Source organism: Pongo abelii, chromosome 3 (genome assembly GCF_028885655.2).
Source record: "Pongo abelii isolate AG06213 chromosome 3, NHGRI_mPonAbe1-v2.0_pri, whole genome shotgun sequence".
Taxonomy (NCBI): Eukaryota; Metazoa; Chordata; class Mammalia; order Primates; family Hominidae; genus Pongo; species Pongo abelii.
Window position 1 is genome coordinate 65,786,729 of NC_071988.2, and position 23,239 is coordinate 65,809,967.

The 23,239-nt window shown below is 39.2% G+C and overlaps 1 protein-coding gene across 4 annotated transcripts in view; it reads left to right on the forward strand.

Moving 5' to 3' along the window:
- The window catches only part of SCFD2 (sec1 family domain containing 2), a 500,604-nt gene that overhangs the window by 85,459 nt on the left and 391,906 nt on the right, over window positions 1-23,239 (forward strand). For all 4 annotated transcript variants that reach the window (XM_063722535.1, XM_009239998.4, XM_054553177.2 and 1 more), the window contains 1 exon segment: window positions 16,158-16,333. In XM_063722535.1, coding sequence (XP_063578605.1) covers window positions 16,158-16,333 — 176 coding nt within the window.

The window sequence follows — 23,239 nt, forward strand, 5'->3', positions numbered from 1 at the left end:
GCTTTGTTCCGTTGCTGGTGAGGAGCTGCGTTCCTTTGGAGGAGGAGAGGCGTTCTGCTTTTTAGAGTTTCCAGTTTTTCTGCTCTGTTTTTTCCCCATCTTTGTGGTTTTATCTACTTTTGGTCTTTGATGACGGTGATGTACAGATGGGTTTTTGGTGTGGATGTCCTTTCTGTTTGTTAGTTTTCCTTCTAACAGACAGGACCCTCAGTTGCAGGTCTGTTGCAGTTTGCTAGAGGTCCACTCCAGACCCTGTTTGCCTGAGTATCAGCAGGGGTGGCTGCAGAACAGTGGATTTTTGTGAACCACGAATGCTGCTGTCTGATCGTTCCTTTGGAAGTTTTGTCTCAGAGGAGTACCCGGCCGTGTGAGGTGTCAGTCTGCCCCTACTAGGGTATGCCTCCCAGTTAGGCTGCTCAGGGGTCAGTGGTCAGGGACCCACTTGAGGAGGCAATCTGCCTCTTCTCAGATCTCTAGCTGCATGCTGGGAAAACCACTGCTCTCTTCAAAGCTGTCAGACAGGGACATTTAATTCTGCAGAGGTTACTGCTGTCTTTTTGTTTGTCTGTGCCCTGCCCGGAGAGGTGGAGCCTACAGAGGCAGGCAGGCCTCCTTGAGCTGTGGTGGGCTCCACCCAGTTGGAGTTTCCAGGCTGCTTTGTTTACCTAAGCAAGCCTGGGCAATGGTGGGCGCCCCTCCCCCAGCCTCGCTACCACCTTGCAGTTTGATCTCAGACTGAGACTGCTGTGTCAGCAATCAGTGAGACTCCGTGGGCGTAGGACCCTCCGAGCCAGGTGCGGGATATAACCTCCTGGTGCGCCGTTTTTTCAGCCCGTCAGAAAAGCGCAGTATTGTGGTAGGAATGACACAGTTTTCCAGGTACCGTCTGTCACCCCTTTCTTTGACTAGGAAAGAGAACTCCCTGACCCCTTGTGCTTCCCGAGTGAGGCAATGCCTCGCCCTGCTTCGGCTCATGCATCGTGCGCTGCACCCACTGTCCTGCGCCCACTGTCTGGCACTCCCTAATGAGATGAACCTGGTACCTCAAATGGAAATGCAGAAATCACCCGTCTTTCTGCATTGCTCACTCTGGGAGCTGTAGACCGGAGCTGTTCCTATTTGGCCATCTTGGCTCCTCCCCCCAGACCATTTGTTTTAACTTGATAACAGTTTAACTTTGGTCACATAAAAGTAGTCTGGACTTTTACTCGCTACCCCCCACAATTATATTTTTGATGTCAGAATTTGCGTCTTTTAATATTGTGTATTTCTTAACAAGTTGGTGTAACTATTTTTGTTTTTGAATATTTTGACTTTTAACTTTCATAGTAGAAATTTGAAATATTTACACACCACCATTATAGTAATGGTGTATTCTGAATTTGAATTATTTACCTCTACCGGTGAGTTTTATACTTTGATATGTTTTTATGAGAGTAATTATCCTTTCAGTTCCAACTGAAGAACTTTCCTAAGCATTTCTTGTGAGGCTGGTTTAGTAATGATGAATTCCCTCAGCTTTTGCTTATCTGGGGAAAATATTATTTCCCCTTCATTCCTGAAGGAAAGCTTTGCTGGGTGTAGTATTCTTTGCTAACGGTTTTGTTTTGTGTTTTTCATTTTTTTCTTTTCAGCACTTTGAATATATCATCCCATTATCTCCTTGCCTGCAAGGTTTCTGTTTAGAAATTTGCTGGTAATCTCATGGGGATTCCCTTGTATGTCACTTGATTTTTTCTTTTGCTGCTTTTACAATTGTTTTTGTTTTTGTAGTGTGCCTTGTTGAGGTCCTTTTTAGATTGAACCTTTTTGGGGACTTTATAGTTTCATGGATCTAGATGTCCATATCTTTCCTAAGACTTGAGAAGTTTTCAGTAATTATTTCATCAAATAAGCTTCTATGCTTTTCTCCATTCCTTATCCTTCTGGAATTACCATAATGAGAATATTTAGATGGTTAATGCTACTCTATAAGTCCCACAGGCTTTCTAAGCTCTTTTTCAATATTTTTTCTTTTGTTTCCTCTGATGGATTTATTTCAAAAGAACTGTCTTCAAGTTCACAGATTCTTTCTTTTGTTTGATCTGGTCTGCTGTTGAAACTCTCAATTATTTCTTTAAATTTTTTATAGTTTGTTATTATTATTTTAGAGACAGGGTCTTGCTGTGTTGCCCAGGCTGGCCTTGAACTCCTGGGCTCAAGCAGTCCTCCTGCCTTGGCCTCCCAAAGTGGTGGGATTACAGGCATGACCTACCTTGCCCAGCCCAATTATATTTTTTTAATTCATTGAATTCTGCAGCTCCAAGATTTCTGTTTGGTCCTTTTTGATGATTTTTATCTCTTTGTTGAATTTCTAATTCAGATCATGAATTATTTTCTGGTTTAATTCAATTGTCTATTTGTATTCTCTTTTATCTTTCTAAGTCTCTCTAAGATTATTATTTTGAATTTCTTTTTAGGCAATTCATAAATTTCCATTTTTTTGGAGTCAATTATTGGAGAACAATTGTGTTCCTTTGGTGGTGTCATGTTTACTTGCTTTTTAAATGTTTTTGTGTCACTATGGTGATGTCTGTGTATCTGGTAGAATGGTTGTCTCTTCCCAATTTATAGAGTGGCTTTTGTAGGGAAAGGCTTTCACCTGCAGGTGAGTTTTAGGGTGTTACTTGTGCAGGGTGCATTGACTCTGGTTCTGGGTGGGTACAGACTCTCTGTGTAGCTTCTTCAGCTGTGATCAATGTCAGTGATGATTATAGGTGTCTCAGTGGCCTAGGCTGCAGGAGTTTTTGGCAACAGTGGTGGCACTGTAGGTTAGGGTTCCAAGTGGTAAGGGTAGGGTTTTTCTGTTCTCTTTTTCTCCAAAGTTGGGAGACTTAGCTGAGCGTATCCTTCTTGGTGCCAGGTCTGACATGGTCCACAGGTAGTGATAGTGGTTCTGTGTTCTAGGGCACAGGTGATTGGAGTGGCTGTGGAGCTGGGGTTCAGAACTCAGTGTTTTGCTGAACTACTGTGACACCTGTGATGTGGGCACAGGTTCACTAACTGAAGCACAGGTAGATGAAACTGTCCCACAAAGTTGGGGACTGTGAGTCTGAGGCACTCCCCAGTAGCTTAGACCCGGGGACAGGTTTATGTCTGTGACTCTGGTCCTAGGGGTCAGGGCACAGAGCTGGCATGGCATCAGGGGAGAAGGGGTGTTCTAGAAGGTCAGGCCCTGGGGAGCAGAGCACAGCTGGAATTTGGATTCCAAAGCCAATAGGGCACAGTAACTTACCAGGCACTAGGAGAGAGGATGCCACATGGTGGTGACTCTGGACTCTGGGATGCTGGGACATGGTAGTGACATCGGCTCTGTGAGGCCAAGTGCAGTAGCACCAAGGGCCCAGGAATGGGTGTACACAACTGTAGTTGTGTTTCAGGGTGCAGGGAGCAGGGCAACAATGACTCAACTTCCCAGAGAGGCAGGGTACCTCAGCAGCTCAGACTCCAAAGGGCTAGTCCACATCCAGGGAGGCAGGGTGCTGTGACTGGCCCAGAGTGGGGTGCCATAGCTCAGCCAAAGCTCTGTTTCCCTTGGAACAGGGTACCACATTATCTCAGGTGCCTGGAGGCATAGCTGCTCTGCTGGGCCAGGGCCCTGGTTTCCTTTATCAACTAGGGAGCATGGGGTATATAGCTGCTCTGCTGTGCAGGAGCTCCAGGTCCTTGGGGAGTGAGCTCTACTGGGTGCAGCTCTACTGGGACCGGGTTCTAGGTCCCAGAGGCTGGGATGCTGGGGGGCCCTGTGGTTTCTCTGAAGTCTGGATTCAGGTCCTTGAGGGTTAGAACATATACCTACTCTGCTGGGCTAGGGCTTTGTGTCCCTGAGGAGCTGGGTGCTGCATCAGCTTAGGCACCAGGGTGCATGGCCGCTCCACTAGGCTGAAGCTCAGATTTCTGGGGGTCAAGGCACCAGATTGGCTCAGGTGCCAGGAGTGCAGGTATTCCCCTGGGCTAAGCTCTTAGTAGCCTGGGAATGGGGCACCACACAGCAGCAGCTGGGATCCAGGAGATGGAGTGCCCCTTAGGGAGCTTTACCTCAGCAGGGTGCAAGCTTCAGTGGTTTGGCTAGGGAATAGTCTGCTTCTGTGTACGTGAATGTGGTGCAATGATGGCAGAGCCTCAGGGATGATGGGATGCAGTGGCTACTCTTCCCCCAGAGAAGGATACACTCTAGCAGAGGCTCTAGTTTCAAGATGGTACTGTGCAAAGCAGCTTGGGCCACGGGGTTGTGGGGAGGTGGTGGGTGGTGAGTTCCTTTTCTGAAGTAGTACAGCCATGTGAACTCTAGGCAACTCCCTAACTGGGCTGTGAGGACTGCATTGTTCTCTGGTAGCAAAGATTGCAGATACCTGCAGTGGTGATGGGGGCTGCTGGAGGCCTCCAGCTTACCCTTTCCCCTCAAGGAGAAGTCCATTCTGGTTCTGAGCAGATCCTGACTAGGGGAATGGGAAGGTGTTTCTTTATGTGCCATCCTCTGAGTTTTTGTGCCCCACATGGTTTCCACCACTCCCTTGCTGTACTGTACTTCAGCACTCTCCTTTAGTCATTCTGCTTGAAATTTAGTTGTTTTTTATTGTTTTGGTTCTTTTTTGTTGGGGAGATGAACATGAGGTAACTCTAGTCAGCCATCTTTCTTACCAGTCTTCTTAAATTTTCTCAATATAAGGGATCCTCAACATGATAATATGGCTAGCAGTTTTTAAATCCTGAGAGAATGATATGGGGAGAAGGCCCATGACTGTAGGTGGGAATTTATTTAGAGGCGCCCTTAAGAGCAGAAATTCCTTTCCAAGTCAGAGTGGATCCACCAAGAAATGGTTTCCCTGGCAGCCTGGTAATTTGCCCCTGGATAACAGAGGTAATCTACCTATTATCTGCCATGCTATCTGCTGAGTTTATAAATGTTGAGGTAGTGTTTAAGTTAGCCTCAAGAAGGCTGCATTTCCAAAGAAAGCTAAACCATAAATGTTTCTGATGGTTTTATGTTGCACTGTTTTCTATAACTTCGGAGAGAGCTGTTTATTTTCAGTTCGTGACTCCGGATCCTGCAGCAGTTACACTTTATTCCATGGTAGCCTTGAAATAGATCTTTCAGCAGATTTCTGAATTTTAAACCCATTTGAATTGATTCATGTAATTAAATTGCTCTTTTCACATTAGTTTCTTATTCTACCTTTGTAATGCTGTAGAGCTAAAAAAATTGTGTAACAAGAAACCTATACTACTTAAAGGATGTCCCAGAAAACCTTCAGTATTTATGGTGCTATAAAAATGGACATCAATTCCCAGCTGGGCTTTATCCAACTTTCGCTATATGGTTGGCTGTATATATAGTCCTCCAAATCCCCATGGGAGATGTATAATTTCATCCCACTTCCCCCTTTAATAAATTGTTTCAGTATCTAATAGTCTTTATGAGCAGGATAATTTTTTCTTATGGCTGACTTAAATATGCATGTTAACCATATTTCTTTCTCGTTTAAACCCCATTGAGGTAAGAAGTAGGCAGTTATTATTTCTCTTCTATTTATTTATCTGTTGAACGCATTGTACAAATAGTGATAGTAATAAAGTCAAATTTCCCAGAGAAAAATACACATCTGTCCATTCTTCATGAGACATATTATTTTATGTCAGAACCTAGACAATATTTCAAAAGTTATACTAGCACAAGCTTATGGAAAATTCAAATGACAACATATATAAAATAAAAAATGAATGTATACTTCCCTGACCCCTCCATCCTGTTCTTCAAAGTAACCTTTTTTCTTAAATTGTTGTCTTGCCTTTCCAACTTTTTTCTATATAATAAGGTAAGAAAGTAAGTAGATAAATAAACAAACTATAAGAAAAATGAAGGTGCATATTAATAGTATGTGGCAATGTGGTTTCTGTTGTGATTTTTTTTTTACTCATTAGACTTTTGGCTACCCAGCATAAAATACCATGAAAGAAACTTATCAGTCATACATTACATTATGCATGTAATGCTTCATTACATGCTTTTTTTTTTTTTTTTTTTTTGAGACAGAGTCTTGCTCTGTCGCCCAGGCTGGAGTGCAGTGACACAATCTCGGCTCACTGCAAGCTCCACCTCCCAGGTTCACGCCATTCTCCTGCCTCAGCCTTCCGAGTAGCTGGGACTACAGGCGCCCGCCACCACGCCTGGCTAATTTTTTTGTATTTTTAGTAGAGACGGGGTTTCACTGTGTTAGCCAGGATGGTCTCGATCTCCTGACCTCGTGATCCACCCGCCTCGGCCTCCCAAAGTGCTGGGATTACAGGTATGCGACACCGCACCTGGCCTACATTCATATTTTAAAATTATATTAAGTTATGGTAAAGCAAATGTAACTGGACAACATGGTGAAACCCTGTCTCTACTAAAAGAAAAAAAAAATACAAAAATTAGCCAGGTGTGGTGGTGGGCGCCTGTAATCCCAGCTTCTCAGGAGGCTGAGCCATGAGAATCACTTGAACCTGGGAGGCAGAGGTTGCAGTGAGCTGAGATTGCACCATTGCACTCCAGCCTGGGTTACACACTGAGACTCTGCCTTAAAAATGGAAAACAAAAAACAAATGTAAAATGTGTGAGGGTATTGGTACAACCATGGAAAACTGACAGTATCAAGTAAAACTAGTACTCATCCATCCAATAGTTCCAAACCTGTGTATATATCCAATAGAAACAAATGATTATGTCCACTGAAAGGCGTGTCTTAGAATGTTCATAGCATCAGTATTTATGATGGCCCCAGACGATAAAACCTAAATATGTTTTAACAGTAGAATTGATAAAGAAACTGTTAGGGTCATATAGAGCAGTAAAACACAGAAACAACAAAAAATGAGATTTTGGAACAAAATAAGCCAGACAAGAAAAAATACATATGTAGGATTCCATTTATATTAAGTTTAAAACTAGACAAAAAATGGTCTGTTGTGTTTACCTTTAGGAGGAGACTATCGACTGGGTAAGTATACAAGGGAGTCTTCTAAAGTGCTTGACGTATTTTATACCTTGCTCTGGTTGGTGAGTACATGGATATATACATATGTAAAAATTATTTGAACCATATATTTAAGATTCATGTGCTTTATGTAGGTTATACTCCTCACTATCCACCTCTATTATCCCTGAGGCTTCTGAGGCTGGAGTCGCTCATGGGCCGTTAGCTCCTTCTGTGCTCAGAGACTTTTCACATATTCCAAGCAAACCCTCTTACTGAGGTGGGAGTTGATTTGTATTGTTTGCTTTCCTCCATAAATTAGTACTCATCCATCACTGTTTCACTGTCTAGAAATTTATACTTCATTAAGTTTAAAAAACCACACATGATGATAGTTTTACTATATTAAAAAACAGAGTTCAATTATTGCTGAATATACTTGAATATTATCATTTCTGTTGGTTTTTTTTTTCATTTGCTGGTATAGCTAAGTACAGTTATGTCTTTTAGCTGGAAATTTTGTTCAGCTGAAATTCTATTATGTATAGATACATAAAATCTTTTTTATTTGGGTATGGGGTTTCTTTTTAGGCTAATAAAAATGTGTTGAAATTATACCACACTGATGGTTGTACAACTCTGTGAATATACCAAAAACCACTGAATGTATACTTTAAGGGGGGAATTTTATAGTATGTAAGTTATATCTCAATAAAGCTGTTTTAAAAAGGGCCCTCGGATATTAAAGATATCATTGTGAAAATAAAATATTTAGCCAAAAACTTCAGACAATAGTTTAAAGATAAATTAAGAAAATCTCCTAAAATGTAGGAACAAAGGAGAGAGAAGAGAATATAGAAAGAGGTGTAGAAGATCAGAGAAAATACAGACATACAGAAGCAATCTAGAAGGCCCATGAACTATTAGTAGTTTCAAAAGACAGAGAGCAATTAGCATGAAAGAATGTGAAACTTTCCCAAAAGACAGAAGAAAATTGTATTCAAATTAAATAGGCTTACTGAGAAGCAAGTAGAAAGAATTAACCTCATAACAAACCTGCACCTCTACCCCTGAACCTACAATAAAAGTTTGAAAAAGCTCTAAATGAGACACAATCACTGTGAATCTTCAAAGTACAGGAGAATAGAATTGTTATACAGTTTATGATGTTGTAAACACTATTTACTGATTTTGAACTTTTAGAATCAAACTACAGAAAAAGCACAAAATAGTTTAGTAATACCATAATTTACTATGGTTATGGAATAAAATAGAAATGCTATCAATCTTGACCAGGTAAAAATACAAATACTGATGATTTAAAAGACGAAAGAGGGAAAGAAGAAATAAAGAGAAGGGCAAGGGACTTAATATCCTCTACTAAGAACATGGACAGCTATAAGATATTGCTTAGTTGCAGAACAAAAAAGAAAGCTAAAATATATAATGCAAGTTCCAGAGATAACCAACAGGTGAGGGGAAAATGTATTGAAATCTTTTGTCTGCTTATAGACTATTTCGGTGATCTTCTTGAGTGCATTTCTACCCCTTTTTATTACTTTTTATCATTCTGATGCATCTCCTGAGGAGCCAATATAAACATATGTGCTCAGGGTAGCCTCTTGAGTCTTTTGCATATTATTTACGAAACTCATAAGCCATCTGGCATACTGAAGATTCTGTTTCTCTTGTGTCAACTGTTGAATTAACATTTGAGGATTTCTTTCATGGTACTGTTTACTAACCAATAGTTTAATCTTAGTAAAGTTGCCACCCCCGTCTATATATCAGTTATGGGTATTTTTTCTGCTATGATGTATATGCATTTCTGAAAAACCTGGGTTTTGCATCACATACTGGGAATCAGGGCTCATGGTATCAGCAGGAGCCCATTCAAAAATCTATGCAACCTTATAATTGGAGCACTTACAAAAACATTAAAACTCTTGATAAAAATATTAGCACGGCTAAAAAGACATGCTAAATTTCTATAAATCAGTGTTACAGCATATATAGAACTTTATGTGAGCAAAAGAGTTTACAGTAGCTCATTGGAAGGTATAAGACGAGTTGAGGTTGTTTAGTTAGGAAGTCAAAAGCAAAATGCAATGGAGATCAGGTCGAATCAAACAGGAAGCACTTCCAAAACAGGGCGCACGGCCAGCAGAGCCAAGAGGAAAAGCAAGGATGAATGGGTGCTTCACAGGGTACTCAATTCCTCTTGTAGCTTGATGTGTTCAGTTGTGCTCATTTACTTTGTGTTTAGCTGCTGTCTTTGGTAGCACAAAATGTTAAAATAATGGGGAAAAAATCTCAAATGAACAGATGTGACTTTTGAATAATATTGACATAATTCCTGTTTGCCAGTTGTGTATGAACTAATAAACCAGAGTTTTAGCAGAATATATTATATTTAAATATTCTAATATACATTGCCTTTATTATATTAGAAAATGATTGAAAAGGAGAAAAATGAAATGCTGACTTTAGATTTCTAAGAATGCAAGTCTTAAAACATACATGTCTGTTTATTCAAATTCTACACACTGGATTTTCATTCATCTTTGCAGAATTGAATGAATAAAAAACATGCAATGATGATATGACTGTTTCTTATATCAAGGGTTTTACAATTTTTTATTTGCTAAGTATGCTATTCTAGACAAAATTTCTTTCTTTCTTTTTTTTTTTTTTCAGAGTTTCCCTCTGTTGCTCAGGCTGGAGTGCAATGGGGCAATCTCGGCTCACTGCAACCGCTGTCTCCTGGGCTCAGGCAATTCTCGTGCCACAGCCTCCTGAGTAGCTAGGATTACAGGCATATGATACTATGCCTGGCTAATTTTTGTACTTTCAGTAGAGATGAGGTTTCGCCATGTTGGCCAGGCTTGTCTCAAACTCCTGGCCTCAAGTGATCTGCCTGCCTCAGCCTCCCAAAGTGCTGGGATTACAGGCGTGAGCCACTGTGCCTGGCCTCTAGACAAAATTTCTTATGATGGTTGCTCCTTCCCATCATAACAGTTTTGCCATTAAATCAAATCTGACAGAGTGATTATGATAGAATAGTCTTTAAAAGTGCCAATAAAGAATTATACATGTGTAAATATTTTAAGTATATTTTACCAGCCAGAAAACAGATTGAGAAAGCTATAATTTGTCAAGTATATGCAGTAATTGGAAGAATAGCTTCTGATGTGGTTAGGCTTTGTGTCCCCACCCAAATCTCATGTTGAATTATAATCCCCATAATTCCCAGGGAGAGACCAGGTGGAGGTAATTGTATCATGGGGGCAGTTTCCGTGATGCTGTACTGGCGATAGTGAGTTCTCACAAGATATGATGGTTTTATAAGGGGCTGTTGCCTCTTTGCTACTCATTTTTCTCTCTCCTCCCACCTTGTGAAGATGGACATGTTTGCTTCCCCTTCTGCCATGATTGTAAGTTTCCTGAGCCCTCCTCAGTCATGCAGAACTGTGAGGCCATTAAACCTCTTTCCTTTTTAAATTGCCCAGTCTCGGGTATTTCTTTATATAACAGTGTGAGAACGGACTAATACAGCTTCTTAATGCATTGGAATTCAGTTGAATTCAATATCATAAGAATCACAAAAAATATTGGCATAATATTAAATCCTTTTGTTTTCTAAATCTGTACCTTTTACCCGAGAGATAAATTTATATTTTAATAACAGTTTTGAAAATGTATAGATTTGATGTTTGATGAAGTTTTGTGTTTTTCTATTAGCTAAATTGAAACCAGAAGCCTGTTTCTCTTTCTTAAAAGTGAAATAAGGGCCAGGTATGGTGGCCCACACCTGTAATCCCAGTACTTTGGGAGGTGGGAGGATTGCTTGAGGCCAGGAGTTTGATACCAACCTGGGCAACATAACAAGACCTTGTCTCTACAAAGAAAAAAAAATAAGAAGAAAGAAAAATAAAGCCTAACTGAAAATCACATTTTAAAAAGTTGCTATATATTTATGCAGTCTTAATATGAAATAACCTTTGTTTTATGGCTTTTAAAATGTGCTATAAAGCCTGGGGGGTTGACATTTTAAAATAATCATGTAAATCTGTCTGTCAAGGGTTTTGTTTGTTTGCTTGTTTTTGTAAGGTGAAGTATGAATAAATGTTCTGTCCGTTACTTTTTCAACACTTGTCTAGTAGCTTGCTGTTTTAGTTTGTATAAACTAAGAAATTTTACTTCAGTGGTTAGTCTTACTGCAGCAGTTTTGATGGTCAATTAGTTGATTTCCATTTGTTTTCGGTAAGGTTATGGTTAAATTTAAAAATTTTAAAAATGTCACTGGCCTTTTTTTTTTTTAGAGTATCTGTGTGAATTACTTTTTTACTTAAATTCCAGTTAGCCTCTTAGGGATTTTTAGGAAAAAAAAATCTGCTGTCATGATTTATACCTAACGAAGGATTAGTGGCATGAGTGTGTAAGAAACGACATACAAAGGGGAATAGAACAGAGTAGAAAAGGTGAATAACTACTAAATCCACAAGGAACGCAAGGTAGTGTGGTGTTGATATTTTCTGTTAGGAGATATACCCATTTGTTCCTTTAGATCATATGCCTTATATGAGAAGGTGACGTTACATAAATATGGTAGCTGAGTCTGGGTCTCAGCTAGGAAATGCTGATTGGATAAAAAATTTGACTTTTTTTTTTTTTTTTTTTTTTGAGATGGAGTCTCACTCTGTCGCCCAGGCTGGAGTGCAGTGGCATGATCTCGGTCACTTCCCAGGTTCAAGTGATTCTCCTGCCTCAGCCGCCTGAGTCGCTGGGACTATAGGTGAGCACTACCATGCCCAGCTAATTTTTCTATTTCTTTCTTTTTTCTTTTTTTTTAAGATTGAGTCTCGCTCTGCCTCCCAGGCTGGAATGCAGTGGTGCAATCTCGGCTCACTGCAACCTCCACCTCCCAGGTTCAAGTGATTCTCCTGCCTCAGCCTCCTGAGTAGCTGGGACTACAGGCGCCCACCACCACTCCCGGCTAATTTTTGAATTTTTAATAGAGACAGGGTTTCACCATGTTGGTCAGGCTGGTCTCCAACTCTGGACCTCAAGTGATCCACCCACCTCAGCCTCCAAAAGTGCTGGGGTTACAGGCGTGAGCCACTGTGCCTGGCAAGGACTGTTTTTTTTTTTTTTTTTTTTGAGACGGAGTCTCATTCTGTCTCTGGGCTAGAGTGCAGTGGCCGGATCCTGGCTCACTGCAAGCTCCACCTCCTGGGTTCATGCCATTCTCCTGCCTCAGCCTCCCGAGTAGCTGGGACTACAGGCGCCCACCACCAAGCCCAACTAATTTTTTTGTATTTTTAGTAGGGACGGGGTTTCACCATGTTAGCCAGGATGGTCTCGATCTCCTGACCTCATGGTCTGCCCATCTTGGCCTCCCAAAGTGCTGGGATTACAGGCGTGAGTCACTGTGCCGAGCCTGGACTGTGTTTTTTAATCAAAGACACTTTTATCTTTAAAATGAACATACGGTTATTACAATAGAAATCTGAGCAGATCCTCTGATGGCTTCCTCTGGTGATTCCCATTTCCTGGAGTCTCTCTAAAACATAGTTATAGAATACATGAATTGTATATATTTTGAATCTATTTAATTCCTCTTTTTTCAGTTGAGGAGATGGGGTTGGAGAGGTAGGCAGTTTTCATATCATGTAGAGCCTTTCACACCTTCAAGACATTTTGTATTTTTCTTTGGCAGTACTTATCACTATCATGATTAAGTAATTATTTGTATGATCATTAAATGAATGTTTGTCTTGATAGACTAAGTTCTATGTGTTTAGGAGCCACACTGCCATCACCTGCAGTACAGTGTTTATATAAATAAATGGAGCTCATGTCAATCTTAAGTTTTGAAACCATTTTGTGTGAAAATTTGTTCTTACATATTTAATGTAATAGGTGTCAGAGAATATCATTTCTTAAAAATGTCAATCATTTGCACAAAAGGTCCCCATCCCTTTAGAGAGAATGACACGTAAGAGGCTGAATTAATTAGGAGATCATCAAGGAGTTTTCTTTATTTGTTGGCTACAAACATAGGGATTTTTGTCTGGATTTGTTCACAGGTTTATTCCTAGAAACAGGAATAGTGCCTGTTACAGAAATATATGTTGAATCAGTGAATCAATAAAAGTGAATGACACTCACAACTCAGTAATAAGAACACAACCTAATTAAAAAACGAGCAAAAGATTTGACCAGATACTTCACCAAAACAGATACAGGATGGCAAAAGACACACATGAAAAGGTGGTTAACATTAGTCATTAGGAAAATGAAATTTCAAACCAAATGAGATACTGCTACACATCTGTTAGAATGGCTAAAATAAAAATAGCTGACAAAACCAAGTGTTGGTGAAGTTGTAAGGCAACTAAAACTCTCATATGTTGCTGGTGGTACAGCCCACCTTGGAAATCAGTTTGCCAATTTCTTATAAAATTAAACATGTGCTTAAACTAAATACTGCATGTTCTCACTTATAAGTGAGAGCTAAATGATGGGGACACATGGACACTAAGAGGGGAACAGCTGATATTGGAGCTTACTTGAGGGTGGAGGGTAGGAGGAAGGAGAGGATCAGAAAAAATAACTATTGGGTACTAGGCATAGTACCTGAGTGACAAAACATTCTGTACCACAAATCCCCATGACATGAGTTTACCTATATAACAAACCAGTACATGTACCTCTGAACCTAAAATAAAAATTAAAAAAAATAACTAAATGGAACTATGAATGTATATGTGGGTCAGTACCAAGAAGTTTTTTTCACAAACCCCTAAGTGTCTGATTTCCACTCAAGTCTTTTAAACTTGTTTTCTGTTGCTGAGTAGCAGAGGTCTTTTATTTTCCACTTTTTAACGTACCTAAAAAGCATGAACCCTGCATTTCAATGGACTGTATTGTACGCTTTTTTGCTATAAAACTTTTTCATCAAACACAATTACATTGTTCAATTTTGTTGTAAACTTAACATAAGATGCACTGTTGATATGCTTTCTGATATATTTGGTAAGAGTGATAAAATAAAGCTTAAAAACTAAAAAAAAATTAAAGGTAAGCATGTACTTAACATCTGACCTAGAAACCTGCTCCTAGAAATTTGCCTAAAGGAAAATGAAACATATGTATACACACACACACATAAAGACCTGTACACGGATGTTTGCGAAGGCTTTATTCACAATTTCTAAAAAATTGAAAGTAACACAAATACTCATTAACTAGTGAATAGATAAATAAATGGCTAAATAAACTATGATACATCCACATAATGAAATATCACTCAGCAAGAAAAAAGAGCAAACTACTAATACAAGCAGCAACGTGAATGAATCTCAAATACATTATGGTTCAGTGAAAGAAGCCAGACTCAAATGGCTACATACTATGTGATTCCATTTATATGATGCTCTAGAAAGACAAAGCTGTGAGATGGAAATCAGATAAACACAGATAAGGGTTCGTCAACCAACAGGGCTGAACTGGGGAAAGTGAATGGACTACCAAGAAGGGGAGCTGTTTGGAATGATGGGAATGTTCTGTATTTTGACTGTGACAGTGGTTATTCAACCATATCCATTTGTCAAAATTCATAGAACTCTATACTAGAAAAGGCTGAATTTTACTGTATGTAGAAAATACCTTAATAAACCTGATAAAGAAACAAAGTATTAATGAGGTTTTTTTCTATGAGTACTTGAGCAAGCAAATTGTTAGCTTGCTGCTTTGAGAATCAGGAGCAAACCCATGCTTTACCAAGGGACCAAAGAAACTCATGAGACTCACCCTCCTACTTACTCCTGCTGTTCTTTTTCTTTAAATGCTTACCCTGATAAACTGGTAATGAAGAACTTAAACATTCTTTATCTCTTCAAAAAAATTAATGAAAAGATAGAAAGATATGTTGTAGGCTTTTGAGTTTCATGTGGCAAGGTCTTTACTTTTAGCAAAAACCATTTATTAAGTGATACCTGCCATTTAGCATTGGGTAAGACATTACTTTCTTAGCACGTCAGGCAGGGCTAATAGATGCAGCACAAGCCTCGTTTGCTACCTCAAGGAGTTGCCATGAGAATCAGTAACGGGTGTGTTTGTGTAAGCACTGTGTAAATTGCTAAATAAATGCAGGTGGTTTCATTGCTAAATATTTAAAAACCTAGATATAACAAGCAAATAAACTTGGATTTCAGTATCAAAGAACAACCCACAGACATGACATGGGTGAAACATATAGGAATGAATTACTTGGCTTACATCTGTGTTTGGCCCCATTGCCTTTTTGCCTGGTGGGGAGAATCTGATGTCCAGGAGCTTTGCACATAGCATGGAGGAATGGCAGGAATGAAATTTCACAGACTGGAGAGTGGGAGGAGACTCAGTGGAAAGACAGCTATTGGCAAAACTTGGAGTTAGGGGCTCTGAAGGAGTGAATCCTCGACAGTTTGTGTGTTTGTAGATGTACATGTGTTTGTACAGTCTCTATCCTTTTATGAGGTAGGCTCTCTTGTTCTAAATGTAGGTGACCATTGTAGCAAATGTGCTGTTCCCCACACCAACACTTTCTTCTGATACCTCCTCTTCCAGTGGTTTTGCCACTGTAGTTCTTGATACATTTTTGTTCCATGTAACTGCTTTTATCTCATGAATATTGTCATGAACTCACTGATATCAATGGTAAAGTTGTAGATGAGAAATAACCTATTTCTCGTCTTCTTTTATGTACATACACACACAATTAGAAATCTTACCTTTTTCCCTCTTAGATTGTTATGTCATATGTCATAAAGAGGTACTCCAAGTTGAGCTCAACAAATATTTATTTGTGTGACTTTGTTTGAAAACTTATTTACAGAGTATTACATAATGGTAAAATGAATTCTACTGGCAACATGACCTTGGCCAGATTCCTTAATTAGCATCCTTGTTTCCTTACTTGCAAAATGCAAGTATTAATAATAGTACCAATTTTGCTCTTGTCACTATATAGTTGTAAGAATCACAAGAGCTTAGGAAAGCTTGCAGTCAGCTCTGAAGTTCTGCCCAAATACAAGACAGTGATATTATTAATGGAATCCTTCTCATTATTTGTACTATTCCCAGAAGTGGGTACACTGATAAATTCTTACGTTTTTCCAGGGAGAGTCACACCGGGACAGCTCATGTCCTATATTCAGCTCTTCAAGAACAACCTCAAAGCTCTAATGAATCATTGTGGCCTCCTCCAGCTTGGGCTGGCCACAGCTCAAACGTTGAAACACCCACAGACTGCCAAGTGGGACAACTTTCTGGCTTTTGAAAGGCTCCTTCTTCAGGTATGTTACTATGGGAACCTCGTGGGATCTTAATAATTAACGTTTTGACTTCCAGAGAAAAACCTTGACATTTATTATAGCCTTAGTAATAAATCATATTGTTGACATGTGCCCTGCTTCATATTCTCTAAGTGCCCCCTAGTTAAAATTCAAGTAGAAACTTTTTTCACACCTGTTTAAAAAAAAATTTGACAGTAACATCTTTGACTTCTTATTTAATACCAAGGATGTTTTTTGAGCATTGGACTAACCTCTGGACACCTCTTTCAATTTTATGCCATTTAGACCTTTCTTGCTCTTCATGGCATCTTTATTTGATCCTTGCTACTCTCTCTGTAACATATTACCGCTATTTACATTTCTTCTGACATTATCTAGTTTCTAGTCCTTAAGCAACATATAGCATGTGTCTTAAAATGGTGTTTAGTAAAAAATGAAGGAAGTGATTTCCATTTGTAGTGTTTATACAGGTATTTGTATGTGGGATAGGAACTTTTCATGACTGATGAAATATTTTCATGGAAAACTTTTAAAAAAATATGTAGTATGTATTTTTTAAAATTATGAAGTATTTTTAAAAATTATACAGTACTTTAAAAAAGGATAGAGGATTGTGAAGCATAAATGTACATAAAATGACAAGTATCTGTAAACTTTCTGCATAGATTCAATATGATTTATCATTATTTTCATATTTATCATGGATCCTTTTTCATTAAAGAAATAAAACTAGAGAGAAAGATGAAGCATTTTTGATACTATATAACCATCTCTACTCTGATTTTCCTTTTTCTTTCCCTAGAGATAATTACATGGTCAATTCATTGTTTTTATATTTTTATTAAATGTTTACTTTTTCATAAATAATATAGAGCATTTATGTTATGGATTTTAATTTTACATAAGTGATATTATACTATAAATATCCCTAAATAGCTTGCTTTTTTCTCTAAAGTTTCTATTTTTTTTTTATTATTATACTTTAAGTTTTAGGGTACATGTGCACAACGTGCAGGTTTGTTACATATGTATACATGTGCCACGTTGGTGTGCTGCACCCATTAACTCGCGTCATTTAACATTAGGTATATCTCCTAATGCTATCCCTCTCTCTTTCCCCTCACCCCACAACAGGCCCTGGTATGTGATGTTCCCCTTCCTGTGTCCATGTATTCTCATTGTTCAATTCCCACCTATGAGTGAGAACATGCGGTGTTTGGTTTTTTGTCCTTGCGATAGTTTGCTGAGAATGATGGTTTCCAGCTTCATCTATGTCCTTACAAAGGACATGAGCTCATCCTTTTTTATGGCTGCATAGTATTCCATGGTGTATATGTGCCATATTTTCTTAATCCAGTCTATCATTATTGGACATTTGGGTTGGTTCCAAGTCTTTGCTATTGTGAATAGTGCTGCAGTAAACATACATGTGCATGTGTCTTTATAGCAGCATGATTTATAGTCCTTTGGGTATATACCCAGTAATGGGATGGCTGGGTCAAATGGTATTTCTAGTTCTAGATCCCTGAGGAATCGCCACACTGACTTCCACAATGGTTGAACTAGTTTACAGTCCCACCAACAGTGTAAAAGTGTTCCTTTTTCTCTACATCCTCTCCAGCACTTGTTGTTTCCTGACTTTTTAATGATTGCCATTCTAACTGGTGTGAGATGGTATCTCATTGTGGTTTTGATTTGCATTCTCTGATGGCCAGTGGTGATGAGCATTTTTTCATGTGTCTTTTGGCTGCATAAATGTCTTCTTTTGAGAAGTGTCTGTTCATATCCTTCGCCCACTTTTTGATAGGGTTGTTTGTTTTTTCCTTGTAAATTTGTTGGAGTTCATTGTAGATTCTGGATATTAGCCCTTTGTCAGATGAGTAGATTGGAAAAATGTTCTCCCATTCTGTAGGTTGCCTGTTCACTCTGATGGTAGTTTCTTTTGCTGTGCAGAAGCTCTTTAGTTTAATGAGATCCCATTTGTCAATTTTGGCTTTTGTTGCCATTGCTTTTGATGTTTTAGACATGAAGTCTCAAGGTTCTATTTTTAAGATAATCCAAAGTGATGGGCTGGGTGCGGTGGCTTATGCCTGTAATCCCAGCAGTTTGGGAGGCCGAGGTGGGTGGATCACTTGAGGTTAGGAGTTCGAGACCAGCCTGGCCAACATGGCAAAATCTTGTCTCTACTGAAAATATAAAAATTAGCTGGGTGTGGTGGCGGTCCTCTGTAGTCCCAGCTACTCGGGAGGCTGAGGCAGGAGAATTTCTTGAACCTGGGAGGCAGAGGTTGCAGTGAGCTGAGGCTGTGCCACTGCACTTCAGCCTGGGTGACAGAGGGAGACTCCATCTCAAAAATAAATAAATAAATAAATAAATAAATAAAGTGGTGTATGTAGATCTAGCTCATTCCTTTAAACCACATCATAAATATACAATTTATTTATGCAATCTATACTGATGTTTAGTTAGGCTGTTGCATTTGTGCTGTGTGTGTGTGTGCGTGTGTGTCTGTTGAATGTGTGTATGTGTCTGTTGTATGTGCGTATGTATGTGAGATTAGGAAAAGTTATGCAGTGAATACCCTGGAATATGTCTTCTGTTATATATTGTTGAGTTTACCAGATATTGCCAAAAACATTGAAGCAGGTAAGGCTCAAAGCTGTGTCCTCTTCAGGATGTCAGTGAGCTGCCTTCATTATCCCAGAATGACTAAAGTGTCACAAACATATATCAAGAGGCAGAAAAAGGAGCTTATTTCTTCATTATGTATTTTTTCTAGCAAGGCAAAAAGAAAAAAAAACTTTCTGAATCCTTAATGATGGCTATGAGCCTTACCTCAAAATATCTTGTTTTGTGAGATGATAATTTTTGTTGTTTATGGTGATTGGTTTTCTGTTATTTGGAGCCAAAATACACTCATCTTTTTCCCGTTAATATGTAATATACTAAGATCCCAAATAAAAGTTTTTTTTTCCCCCCAGTTTTTAGTTTGTTCTAGTTGTCAGTTTATCCATCAGTGTTTTTAAATCGATATGTTCAGTTTTATGCTTTTATTCATGGGTATTTTAAGGATTTTAATGCCATTATGAATTCAATTTTTAAAATTCAGTTTTCTAGTTGTTTATTGTTGGCATGTAGGAATATCTTGACTCGTGAATAGTGATCATGGATCCAACACCTTTCTGGTTGTTATTCATTGATTGTCCTGGGTCTTTTGTGTGGGCAAGAATATTATCTGTGAATAAAGTCAGTTTTGTTTCTTCGTTTCCACACTTGATACCAAGTGTCTTTCATAGTGCATTGACCAGGCATACTAGGCCCTTTTTCAGTAAGAGTCATGCTAACAGGCATCTTCATCTTATTCCTGACTTTAAGGAAAATGTTCCCAAATGTTACCATTAAGTATTATGTTCGCTGAGGTTTTGTTTTGTTTTTAATCAGACTAAGGAAGTTTCTTCCTAATCCTAGTTTGCTATTTTTTTTTTTTTTTTAGTGATGCATTAGTGTTGCATTTTGTTTAATGCAGATTATTATTTTTTAAAATGATTAGTTTTTCTCCCTTAATCTGTTAATATGGTGAATTGGGTTTATAACTTTTTTAATGCTAAATAATCTTCATTGCATTCTTGGGACAAATTCAACTTGTTCCCACACACACATACACTCATACACATGTAAATATATGCACACACACACATACAAATTGCTGGATTTAGTTTACTAATATTTTCCATAGAAATTTGCATTTATGCTCATAGGTGAAATTAGGATTTTTTCTTTCTTTTTTTGAGACAGGTCTTGCTCTGTCACCCAGGCTGGAGTGCAGTGGCGTGATCTCAGTTCACTGCAACCTCCACCTCCTGAATTCAAGTGATTTTCCCATGTCAGCCTCCCGAATAGCTGGAATTACAGGTGTGTGCCACCACGCCCAGCTAATTTTTGTATTTTTTTATAGAGATAGGGTTTCGCCATGTGGGCCATGCCGGTCTCGAACTTCTGACCTCAAGTGATCTGCCCGCCTTGGCCTCCCAGTGTTGGGATTACAGGCATGAGCCACTGCACCTGGCCTGTATTTTTTCTTTATTGTTCTGCCATGGTCTGGTTTTCCAAAAAAAGATTACATTATAATAGTTTAGTAAAGTCAGTTAGGGTGAGTTTTAGTTTTTCTATTCTCTATTTATTTAAAAAAGGAATTATCAGTTGCTTAAAAGTAAAATACTCCAAAAAATAACCTGGATCTATTGCTTTGTTGTTGATATTTATAATTATAATAATATAAGTAATAAGTGATTCAAAACTATAATTTCTTCAATTCTTTATAGCTTTGATTTATCTTCTGTCAGAGGTGATTTTAAATTACTCACAATGATTGTGAATTTACCAATTATACCATTTTAAAACATATTTCTATCTCTATCACTGTCTTTATCTCCGTCTTCATTAAAAACTATGAGCTCATATTACTTTCATAGTTCTTTTTTAAATTTTTTTGAAACGGGGTCTCACTCTATCACCCAGATTGAGTGCAATGGCATGATCACCACTCAGTGTAGGCTTGACATCCTGGGCTCAAATGATCCTCCTACCTCAGCCTCCTGAGTAGCTGGGACTAGGGGAATGCACCAGCACTCCTGGCTCATTTTTATTTTTTATTTTTTGTAGAAATAGGATCTTTCTGTATTGCCCAGGCTGGTCTCAAACTCCTGGACTCAAGTGATCCTCCCGCCTTGGCCTACCAAAATGTTGGGATTACAGGCATGAGCCACTGCACTTGGTCTAATATCATAGCTCTAGTCTAATAGCACAGGGTTCATTCTAGTTTTCCCCTTTTCCATAATTGTACCTCCCTTCTCTGGCAGTGAGGAACTTGTCTCCCATTATCCTCGACATATTTAATTACTTTATCATCCCCACTGTGTGTAACTAATCTTCCATTAAAGTTGCTGCCCTGTGGTGTGGATGCCTCCTCACCTCACCTGGGCTCTCCCTTCCTGCTCCAGGCCATGGCCAAGCCCACACGGATGTTCTCTCTCATTTCATACAGAGGCACCCTTGTGGAAACCTCCCCATAGGGATGCTCTTCTACCTCAATTGAGCTCTGACATCTCACCCTGTGCTGCCCCTGCCTCTGCCTTCTTCATAGAGGCCCTCCTCATGCCTCTCGGGCTCCAGCACCCCACACTAAGCCCACACTGTGGCTCCTATAGCGCTGATACCCTCCTCATTCTGCAGGCTCTGACACTTTATGCCGAGTCACTACCATTGCTACTGCCTTCTTTAGCTGCCCTCACCACCCGGCTCAGCGTCCTACACTGCATCCTGGGATGTTGTTGTCACTTAACCTCCACCTGGATACCTTTTGTCACCTGCTTTGGTTCTGACAACCCATGCAGGGCTGCTGCTGCATTCTCCCCTCTCCTCCAGTCTCCCCATCCCTTCGAGATGTCCTCTTCATTCCACTTGGGTTGTCGTATGGACACCATCCTTACCTTGCTCAGGTTCTGATCCCCTTCCCTGGATCCTCACTTCCACCACCTTCCACGTGGATGCCCTTTCCATCCCCTTGGGTTCCAACAACCCCTGCGAGACTCTCCCACCCCCATGCACAAATGCCCTCCTCACCTGGTTCTGGCTCTGACACCATGCTCTGGGCTGCCATTGTCTCCCCTGTGGACACCCTCTTCATACTCGTGGGCTCTGACAACCTGCCCTAAGCCACTATTGTGCCCTCCTTCATTCCTGCTGCCTCACTGTATGGACAATCTCTTCACCCTGCTCTTCATCACATGTCCTCTAAAGTGAGCCCCACTCCAAAATCTCATAAAATTGCTTCAAAACAAGACTATACAGAGATTTTTCTCCTGAGAATGATAATCTTTCTAGATAAGCTTACTAAAGTTTTCTGAAGAAACTTGACATATTAATTCTAAGCCATTTTTTATTTGTAATTAATTTTTGGAATCTTTTGTTCCATATTAGACTCTTAGACTATTAGATGTGATCATGGTAATTGGTGTGGTTCTTTCAACAATTAAAGAAAGAATTGAAAGACTGAGGAACCCCAGGCATGGTGGTACACATCTGTAGTTCAGGAGGCTGAAGTAGGAGGATTACTCGAAGTCAGGAGTTTGAGGCTGCAGTGGCCTGTGAATAGCCACTGCGCTCCAGCCTGGCAACATAGAGAGACCCCTTTGCCTCCGCCCAATCTCTTAAATAAATAAATAAGATTGGGGAAAAGAAGTAAACATTTAAAATACTAAAATCCTACTTTTATCATAATTGCATATCACCCTGACCAGTACTGTGTTCTCAGTCACTTCTGGGTCCTTACAAGTTAGGGTTTTAGCATAGGCGAATGTATAAACTGATCATTGGAATGCTCTTTGTTTATGGACATGCTTACTTTACATAGTATATACTCATCCATTAGTTTAACAAGTCATAATATATGGGCAGCTGCCCCTTTTACAGGCTTTGGTTTGAAAGTAGGGCATTTGTGTTTATTTTGAGCATGAGGACAACCTTTCATTTTTCCCCAAGGGCCTTGAGAGCCACCAAGAAATTTCAGCTAATGTTGAGAATTGTTTATTTCTTGGGAGACTCATTTCTACCACTTTCTACCAGGGCTCCATCACTGAAACCTCAATGTTTACTTTATGGCCTAAGTAATGTTATAGACAACCTTAGCTAAAAAAAAGAAATCGGTCTTAGAAATCTACAATTAAAAATAGGTTACTGCATTTCTTCTACTTACAATGGTTTTGGTGATCTAACAACTAGTCAGCAAGAGACCTGAGGACCATTTGTAAAATTTGTGTTGGACTTACACTCCTAGAAACAATAGATTTATACACTTAATTTCTAAAGATAATATTATATGCTCAAAAGAGAAACCTTTTTGAGTAT